At 50.3% G+C, this 10,399-nt stretch overlaps 1 protein-coding gene across 3 annotated transcripts in view; it reads left to right on the top strand.

The window, feature by feature from the left end:
- SRGAP3 (SLIT-ROBO Rho GTPase activating protein 3) overlaps nt 1–10,399 on the top strand; it is a 242,111-nt gene that overhangs the window by 223,677 nt on the left and 8,035 nt on the right. For 2 of the 3 annotated variants that reach the window (XM_012646635.1, XM_012646627.1), the window contains exons 19-21: nt 4,712–4,892; nt 6,127–6,276; nt 8,337–8,664. In XM_012646635.1, coding sequence (XP_012502089.1) covers nt 4,712–4,892; nt 6,127–6,276; nt 8,337–8,664 — 659 coding nt within the window. Of the gene's footprint in view, nt 1–4,711; nt 4,893–6,126; nt 6,282–8,336; nt 8,665–10,399 lie in introns of those variants that run through there. The other variant, XM_012646643.1, reaches the window with a different exon arrangement.

The following is a 10,399-nucleotide window of genomic DNA, read 5'->3' as shown; positions in this document are numbered from 1 at the left end:
TAAGAGAGTTCTCTGGAATGGCATGGTTAGAGGAATTTGAGCTTCCTGTGGGGTGAAGGGTAGAGATGGGTAATGAGTAGAGACTTATAAAAAATATACAACCTTCAGATTCTGAAATAAAAGCAAAACTCCAACGTGTCTTTTCACCTCTAGAAAAGATCGTGCCCTGGACTATCGTAACAGCCTCTGAACTGCTGCTGCCTCCAGCCTCTCCCCTCCAGTCCTTACCCTGCTCTGCGACTGCTTTGCTGTAGGAGTGACTTTCCGAAAGTGTGACTCCAGCCAGGTCCCTACTGAGATAGTCCTCAACCTCTCCGTTAGCTCAGGGCCTGGCCCCTCCGTCTCGTCACTCACTGTAGAGTCCCTGGGGTACCTTCCTGGCACAATTCGCCTCTCAAAAGCAGGAGTTGAACTGACTATCAAACGTACAGCGTTGTGTATCTGTATTTTCATAGTGGAAGTATACAGTTCCACTATACAGTTCCATAGTTCCACTATACAGGTGCAAAGGCCTTGTGGCGGGAATAAACTTAGCATGTTTTAAAAAACATCAAGAGGCCTCTGTTAATGATATCTGGCATCTAAGCTTGGATATCAGCTCATCACTGTCTACTTGTGTGACCTGCACCTGGACACGTCATTTCAATACAGCTCCAGTTTCCTCATCTGTAAAAGGAGGGTAGTGCCTTGAATATTATTGTAAGGATTAAATGTGATAATGTAAGTAGACCACTTAGCACTAGTAAGAGCTTAATTTGTTCCTGCAAGCAACAAATAGACACTGTGTGCCTACCGGACATAGGGACTGTTCTAGGAGTGGGAAATAAAGTAAAATCCCAATGGATTTCACACTTTAGTAGGAAAGACTGACAGTAAAGGAGCTGTGAATATTGAAACTACACAGGTATACACACTCACACAGTGCACACACGTACACGCAATATGCACATACAGACATGTAATTTCAGATTGCGATAAGTGCTATGAAGAAAAATAAAGCAAGAAAAGGTGGTAGAAAAGAAAGCGATTTGGCAGTTGGTGCGCTCATGGTTGGGAGTGGTCAGGAAGGGCCTTGCTAAGGCAATAGCATTTGAGGTACAGACCTGAATGAAATCAGGAAATGGCATACAGTGGTAATAAATATTTGTTGAATGTGGATGAATGCAAAGATCTGGGAGAAAAGCGTTCCAGAAAGGGGCAGTAAGAAGTGCAAAGGCCCTGCGGCAGGAAAAAACTTGACATATTTTAAAAGGACCAAGAAGGCTTTGTGAATATTTATGCTGGAGTGTTTAGGGTTAAAGTGTACTGCTGTCTACAACTTAATTTAAAATTCATTAAAAAGGAAGATGGACAGATGGATGGTTAGAAAGAGGGATGGATCACTATAGCTAGTATATAGATAAAGCTAGTATAGTAAAAATGTTGGTAGTAAAATTTAGGTGGTGGGTATATACATATTCACTGCAAAATTCTTTCATATTTACTTGGTGTGTGAAAGATGTCACAATACGACGATGGAGGAAAAACAGCAAGAAGGCTAATGAGACAAGGGGCCAAGAGCAGGGAGGGCCCCACGAGCCATGGGAGGACACTGGGTTTTATTCTAAGCACAATGGGAAGCCTTTGGAGGTTTTGAGCAGAGGAGTTTCATGATGTGATTTATGATTTTAAAAGGTCCTCTGGCTGCTGGGGGGAGAAATGGCTCTACCCAAGCAGGTATAAGAGTGAAGAGGCCAGGCAGGGGAAAATGGTGGCCTGCATAGGGTGGCACAGTGGGGGTGGTCAGAGCCAGGGGACAGTTTGAAGGAGTCGCTGGTGAGTTAGGAGTGCGGCCCTCAGGAGCAACGCCCAGGCTTTGGTCGGTGCAAGTGGGTAGACCGTGGCTCTGTTTCTTGAGATGAGGAAGATGAGGGAATGAAGTACCTTTGGGTGACAGCGTGTGGGAGAGTGGTGAGGGGGAGAGTCACATATTCTGTTTCAGGCAGAGAAACCCAAATAACAGACTTACTAATCAGGGGTAGCTATTATTACTGTTTCTACCACTCACAGTTATATAATGGCATCTGCAAACACACATGCTGTCTCTTAGCTTGCGGTTCAGCCCTGTTCCTCCTGTTTTCTTCCGCTACATTTGCTACTCCTCCCGCTCCCATTCAGTTCCACACCACCGTCCAGTGATGCCAGAGGGTCTGGGGACAGGAAAGGCAGAAACAAGGACACCCAGGCAGCCTTCCCTGCTCCTCTGAGCATCGACAAACCCAGCTTGGTCAGCACCTTTATCTCACCGAAGGGATCTGGGGAATCTGGGTCAGAGGAGGCCCTGGGGTAAACCCCCAAGTGCACGCAGCGGTCTGGGCCTGGCTCCTGATCTTGCAAACCCTCTGGCTTGTGTGTCTCTTGTAGCTAGGCAGGCAGATGGGCTACCAGGCAGTTCCAGCACACGGCTGGGTGTGAGATTCAGAGATGCCGCAGTGACGATTGAGATCTCCTTGTTTTACTGAGAAGGTGACTGAGTCAAGATCTGAGTTAATGTGACCCATTTAGTTGTGCTAGCATCTTCTTCCCTCCTTCTTCCCATCCCCGCCCCCCCAGCATCACCTGTGTCAGAATAGCATTTAAAGACATTGTCAGGGAGCCAGCTGGGGAAAGCTGACTTAACTGTGTGAGACCCGCTCCCTGCAGAAGGCTGTCTGAGTCACTGGGGACCGGATGTGTCCTTTTAAAGCCACCGTATGGTCTTCTTGAGCCAGTTGCTTACAGAGGGGAGCCCTGGTGTGTGCGTGTGTTGTGGGGTCATAGGGAAGTGAACAAAGGGGTTTCCTCCTTCTGCTCTTGGGTGTTCCCTACCATCCATGGTCCTTAGAAGTGCATCAGTCCCTGGTAATGACCGCAGCAACAACAGCAAGTACTTAACTCTTATAGAGTAACTAAATGCCAGGCACTGTTGCAAGCACTTCAGGTACTCACTGAATCCTCCTAACAACCCTATAAGGTAGGCAGGTACTATTACTGTCGTTTCCATTTAACAGATGTGGAAACTGAGGCTTAGAAAGGAGAAGTAGGTCACATAGCTAAAAAGTGATAAAGCCAAATGTTCTGGCTTTGACTCCATGGTGGACAGGCGGATGGGTAGGTGGAGACAAGATCATCCATGATAAATGGAGCAGATAGAAAGTCTCAAGGAAGCTCAGTAGAGGGAAATGCTCTGCAGACTAGAGAGAGCAGGGGTTGCTTTAGTTACTATTTTGTTCTATTAAAATAAAAAGAAAATGAAATAATGTTAAACATCTTTATGCTTGTTTTAAGATATAAAAGCATTAATATATAAGCACAATCAGTTTTCTACCATGTGTGGGCACCCCTTAGGGTACAAACTATAACACAGGTGAAATAAATTATGGGCACAATCCCCACGCTCCCCAAAAAGTCCCTTCCCCAAATACCATCAGCTGTATGGTCCTAGGCAAACCACTTAAAGTTTCTGTGGTTTAAATCTCTTCTCTGCACCTATCCCATAGGCTAAACTATTAGTAATTATAATCACAGCTATAACAACTGCTATCAACCGAATATGTAGTGTGTGTCTGTACTAGGCTATGTACTTTTGTTCAGGAGCTTCTAATTCTCCTAACAAGCCCTACAGATGGGACAACTGAGGTATGCAGAGGTTATGTAACCTTCCTGAGGTCACAGGGACAGGAGGTGACAGAGCTGGTCAATAGGAGTGCTTCAAGGACAAAAACCACATATGTGCTCATTGCTTAAGTCTGTCAGGGATGGTCAGTGCCCAGAGAAGATTAAATGTTTAATGGGTAGGTACGCTTGAGCTGTGGCACAAATAAGAATTCCTCTTCCCCCCAAATTAAGTCCATGGATGAGTGTATGGGTCTGTTGGGGCTGCCATAACAAAATTCCACGGGCTGAGTGGCTTAAACAACAGACATTCATTTCCTCATAGTCCAAGAGGCTGGAAGTCCAAGCTCAAGGTGCCGTCGGGGTTGGTTTCTGGTGAGGCCTCTCTTCCTGACTTACACACGGCCGCCTTCTCACTCTGTCCTCGCATGGCCTGCCCTCTGTGCACGCACAGGGAGATCTCTGGTGTCTCTCCCTCTTCTTATAAAGACACCAGTCTTATTGGATCAGGGCCTCACACTTATGGCCTCATTTAACTTTAATCGCTTCAGTTACACTAAGGAAAGGCTCTATCTCCAAATAAAGTCACATTGTGGGTAAGGGCTTCGACACAGGAATTTTGGGGAAACATAATTCAGCCCTTAACAATGAGCTTTGAGGAATCTGGGAACCCTTAAAAATCATGTACCACATTTTGCACGGATGAGGGTTCACGTACAGCATCTGTCTGACCTCCCCAAAGGTTAAGAACCACTAAAAGTAGTGTAAGTGGACAAAGAGGGAAAGGGCTCTTGGGTAAATAGCAATAGAATTATTAAGTGTAGAAGAAAAAGAAACTCCTTCAGATATTGTTTTAATGAGCGTCAGAAAGTGGGGACCCAGAGGGGCAGTGGAAAGTAAGGATCGGGGTGTCAGCAGAGTAGAGAATGGGTCTGAGCCTAGAACAGCAGCACCCAAGCCCCAGCCCACCCGGCCTGCTATCTGTCGTCCCCCACAGAAGCCAGGGCCATCTGAGCGCGGCTCCTGGGCTGCCCCTCTGCTGACCTCAGGGGCGTTCTTTCCCTCACTTTCCTTCCAGAAGTGGAGCAGATCGAGGCTATCGCCAAGTTTGACTACGTGGGACGGTCCCCCCGTGAGCTGTCCTTCAAGAAGGGGGCCTCGCTGCTCCTGTATCACCGTGCCTCAGAGGACTGGTGGGAGGGCCGGCACAACGGCGTGGACGGACTCATCCCTCATCAGTACATAGTGGTACAGGACATGTGAGTGACAGTCGGGAGAAGAATGCCGTAATAGATTAGTGATGTCTGGAATGGGCCCTGGAAGGGAGCGCTGGGCTGTATGCCAGGGACTTGCTCTCCCCGATATCACACGCTTGTATTCTGTAAGAATGGGTTAGATCCAGCTTCCCTTTAAATGGCGATCCCCTTAGCAAATACGGAAATTGCTCATCCCCCCCAGTACACAGAGATGGTGTTTGCTGCCGCTGGCCCAGCCTCCTAACCCAGCATTCATCACCCACTGTGGCTCCCAGTGTCCAGGGGGCTTGCCACATGCCTCCACCTCCTTAGGTGCCCACCGTTCTACACGCCAGAGGGGGCTCCCTCAGGGGATCAGCAGAAACAACCGTGCCCTCATTTCCAGTTAATAGGGTACTATTTTTTTTTATATAATTTTAAGGGTTAATAACAATAAAAAAAAGAGCCCAGCATCCCCAATGCCCTAGCCCTACCACAGAAAGTCTCCACTGTCCCTTCCTTTGACAGCCGCGGAAGGTCCCTGCGCATACATTCCCTATGCGCTGCGGACAGGCTCAGCAGGACTGACTGACCACCGTAGAAGCAGCCTCCGAGCTAGACCTCAGGGGAAGGGGACTGAAAGCCTACATTTTGGTGGAGGGGGGAAGGCCCAAGCTGGAGGAAAGGCCTGGGCCAAGCCATAGTGGAGGGCCCTCGGCAGCCTCCCAGAGTCCCCAGGCCCCTGAGGGCAGGAGGAAGTCACAGAAGGGAAGGGCCATGGAAGGAAGCTGGCAGGGTGTCCCAACAGGCTTGCGAGCCACCTCACAATTGTTCCAAGCCCTGGGTTGGGAAGTGAGTGGTGGAGGTACCTTCTTCCCTCCTCGCTTAGCCCCAAACCGTTCCTCGTGGAGCCATGCCTGCATGCTCCAGCTGTCATTTCTCTGACACTCCCTCCAGCATTTAGCTTGTCCTGCCTGGAGCAGCCTGGGAGGGATCTAGTAGAGGAGGCGACAGGGGGAGGTAGGTGGGAGGCTGGGACAGAAGGGGCCTCCTGCTGTGGGAGCTGACTCCAGGAGCCTTGCTGTGGTGTGTGCAGTAGGAAGGCGCTGAGTGGGCAGGGGGCTCCTCCCGAGCTGTGGGCACAAGTTAGCTGTCACATGGGTGTTGATTCAGCCCCTCAGACAGGTGTCAAGGAGCCCTGTACACCCTGGGCTCTCTTGCAGGAGTCACCTCCAATTCATGTCTGTCTTCTCCCCAGGGACGATGCCTTCTCCGACAGCCTGAGCCAGAAGGCTGACAGCGAGGCCAGCAGCGGGCCACTGCTGGATGACAAGGCGTCCTCCAAAAATGACCTCCAGTCCCCCACAGAGCACATCTCGGATTACGGCTTTGGGGGGGTGATGGGCCGGTAGGAAACGCGGATTCATTTTTTCCTGCTAGTGCTGTGCCTGCTCGTGTCTGATGGGGGAAGCAAGGGGCCAGGGAGGAGAGACGTGGGCAGCTGCAGCCCCTGTTCCCCACGGGGTGTGACGCTGGGCACCCTGGGCAGGCCAGCTGGCATCAGTCCAAGAATGCCAGGTATGAAATGATCCAGCCTGGAGTGGCAGGGGGAGAAGGAGGAGGAAAGACATATGTTGGGAACTCAGTGTTTTTTATTTAAAACAATAATAAATGAGAGAGATGCAAATTGGCAAGGATTTTTCCTGCCTCTCTCCGGCTCCCGCACCTCCTCCCAGCTTTCTGCTGAAGACCTGAGCTGTTATATTTAAAAATTTAAAGTGCACATGCTGCCTGAAATGCACTACAGAAACAGCAGCCCCACACCTACTCATGTGTTTGGGGAAATTGACACTCGATTCCACCCACTTGTTTGGTGGGAGCAGATTTGCCAATTTCTTCACTCCCCACGTGTGGGCTGGGCTGTGTCACGTGACCTTTCTACCGGACAAGGAGCTGCACGTGTCATTCTGAGAACAGGTATATTCCAAAGTATGTGGTTGGCAAAAAAATAAATAAATGAATGAAGAAATGAGTAGAAAAGAAAAAGAAAAGCTGACAGTTTCTCACTGCTTTTTAAATCAGACTCTCAAAATGTCATATTCTATGTTTTTTTCCAGTGGAAGGGTCATGTGACAAACCCACATGTGTGGTGGGTATTTGCAGATAGAGCCAAAAAAAATCAGTCACAACGGGAACACGCTTTCATGAGTTTATTTCAGCAGATGTCCTGATTCAGCCTCTTTTCAGCAAATTCTATTCAATTCAGCAAATAGCTCAGGGCACTGTGATAGGAGGTAGAGTTGGGAAGGGTGGGGAAGTGGAAGGCTGGGGTAGGTAGACGAAAATGTCACGGTCCCCTGACTTCTAGGAGGACCGTATCCTCTACCTCTCTCCTCTCCCTTTCCCTCCCTGGTCTCTCTTCTTCCTGTTCTTCCTTTCTCAATGCTTCTTCCTCTCCAGTAGCTCTGCTCTCGTCCTCTTGGGGCACTCACAGGTGCTGCTTAGCTTGGCTGGTGGCACTAGGATCTGAAGTGCAGCTGACCACATTGAACTTGGTCCCTAGTCACAATCCGTTCCCGACACACCACCTCCCCCTACCTCCTGGCCACTTCCAGCCTTCCCTCCCCTCACTAGGTCCTCAGAATCTTTGGTGACCTCTCTAGGATGCAGCAAAATCTCCTGTGTGTAGAACCTTTTATCTTCGACGTGCTTTCGAACTCGCTTGAAGGTGGGCAAGGAATATCATGCCCATTTAACAGATGAATAAGGTGGACGTGAAAGGGGACTCAGGAAAACACGTGGCAGACTCAGGGCAAGGGCGCACCTCCTGATGTACACTCAGATCCCTCTCTCACTCCGCCGGAGCATCCCTGAGGGGGGAAAGGGGTGTTCAGTGATGCAGTGTTGACTCTTGAACGGCTCGCTTTCCAAGATCTGAAAAACCCTCGTAGAAATAGCCCTGTTCTGGAGAGATGGGGGATGGGCGAAACATGAGACTGTGTGCAGGTCCCAGGGGGCCCTTTCTTTGCTTGCAGGGTGCTAGTGACTTTGGTACAGTCAAGCCTCAATGCTTCAGACCAATTAGAAGCCCATCCATGGAAGTATGTGAAGTGCTTCAGAATGTACCACGGGCCGAACTATCACCAAAGTGTTTCCAGGTTGAAATCCTACTGGCCTTGACTTAACACGTAGACAAGGTTCATTTTGTGATTAGCACCACTACCATCTGCAGCTTGGAAGCACCAAATTCCTTTGTGGGTGCGGATTAGACCTCCCCTCTGTTGCCCAGTTATGTGCCAAGCCAGTCCTGTCATTGTGGAGTTGTGGAGTCTGGCTGAATGAGGCTTTACTGTACCTGCTCCCTAGACTAGCATGTAGTGTGTGGTGTGGGGGTTGGCAGACCCATTCTCAGACTTGCCAGGGTTGACCTCTGCCCCATGCCCTCCCCGCCCCCTGGCTCCTTTGCAGAGTGCGGTTACGATCCGACGGAGCGGCCATCCCCAGGCGCCGAAGCGGTGGCGACACACACAGCCCGCCCCGGGGCCTGGGCCCGAGCATAGACACGCCACCGCGGGCTGCCGCCTGCCCCAGCAGCCCCCACAAAATCCCCCTCACCCGGGGGAGGATCGAGAGCCCCGAGAAGCGGAGGATGGCGACGTTCGGGAGTGCCGGCAGCATCAACTACCCTGACAAGAAGGCGCTCTCCGAAGGGCACTCGATGAGGTCGACCTGCAGCTCCACCAGGCACAGCAGCCTAGGGGACCACAAGTCCCTGGAGGCTGAGGCCCTGGCAGAAGTAAGGGCCGGTGGGAAGGCAGGCTGGGCCAGCCGAGACCCCCAGAGGGGCAGCAGGGTGGGAAGCTGTGGAGTGGGGAACCACCTTGGCCCTATGCCAGGCTCAAGGCTAAGCCAGTAGACCAGAGAGGGAGCTGGCTTCCTTCCCCCAGCGGGCCTCCCGTGGGAGCAGAAGCTGGTTGGGTGCGGCCACTGGCTAGGGTTTCTGCAAAGCCTGAACCCCCTCAGTGTCCGGGACTGGAGAGGGGATTGGCCAGATTGTGGGGATGGGGTGATGGGAGGTCTCTCCACAAGATGACCTGACAGAGTTATTCATTCATTCATTCACTCATTCATTCATTCCTCTGTTCATTCATTCATGTATTCATTTATTGACAAATATGGATTGAGCATCTATTGTGTGGCAGTCACCATGCTGGGCACTGAAAGTACAATGAAGACATAAAATGGACGCAGGCCTTGCACACGTGGAGCATATAGTTTTGAGAAGAGAGAGACATGAGCCAATAAACACAGGGCTGTGAAATGGCAGTGGGGCTGGGTGCCTTTCAGGGGTGGTACACGGCATCTGGAGAGCCTAAAATGTGGGGATTGCACTTAGGCAGGGAGACCTCCCTGGGGGGAGACGGCCTGAGACCCAAAGGGTGGGAAGAACTAAATAGCTGAAGCTGGAAGGGAAGAATGTTCCAGAATCTTCCAAAGTGCTTAGAGGTTTTTTTGTTTGTTTTTATTTTTTTGTATTTGGATGAGAAATTTATATGGTTTTTACACTTGGCAAACAAACAGAACTGTGATTTGTTTAACAATTTACGTAACCGATATCATGTGTTTTTGACAGTTCTATTATATTTCCAAAAGTTTCCCTTTTTTCCTCTCTGGAATTGGGGGTGGGCCCATTATGTACCCTCTCCCCAGTGTTATCTCCCACTTAAGGTAAGGGAGACACACCAGAGCCTTCTGGGCTGTGAGAATTCTATTGTGGAGAGTGGCGTTTGAACCCCTGTTCAGCAAGGGAAGGGGAAAAGTTTGAGTGCGGGCTGTGTTCTAATGGAGGCCAGGGAGGTTCCAGGGGAGTACCCAGTACAGAAACAACTCACCTGGCAGCTAGAACTCCTGTTCACACCTGCAAGGTCTAGCTTGGCCCCATGTCCTGATGCCCACCCCAGGGGATCCCTGAAGATCGGTGCCTTGGCCTGGGTCCGGCAGAGGAAGCAAGCCACCCACTGGTCCCTCCATCCTTGTAGGAACATCACCCTGGCGGCCACCATCATCTGGAAACTTGACCAGTTTGGAAAGTTCTGCCAGTCATCATGGGGGCTGGGCTGCCTGAGGCCTGGCCCAGAGCCCTTTACATAAAGAATCAAATGCAGTCTAAGAGCACTGTTTCTGAAAGAAGGTCCCATGACAGACTAGTTCCACGGGATATTAGGAGGTGGGTGGGGGATTAGTGCTCTGTGGCCAACAAAGTTTGGAGAACGCTGCTCTGACAAAGCTGAATGGCTCATCTGCAAGACTTCTTAGAACCTTTAAATATATGGATGTGTGTTGTGTATCTGCGAGAAAGACAACAGGGTACACCCCATCTCCCAGACTTCTTTGACCTTCATTCATGGAGCATTTTGCAAGACCAGCCCAAAGAATGCACCTGGGGACTGCTGCATGCATTCTCAGTGTGCAGAGGGATCCACACACTATCTAGATGGAAAGCTGCCATTAAAAGCCAATAGGAGGCCGGG

Source organism: Propithecus coquereli, unplaced genomic scaffold (assembly GCF_000956105.1).
Source record: "Propithecus coquereli isolate 6110/MARCELLA unplaced genomic scaffold, Pcoq_1.0 Scaffold107, whole genome shotgun sequence".
NCBI lineage: Eukaryota > Metazoa > Chordata > Mammalia > Primates > Indriidae > Propithecus > Propithecus coquereli.
This window is presented reverse-complemented; position numbering and strand designations above follow the sequence as displayed.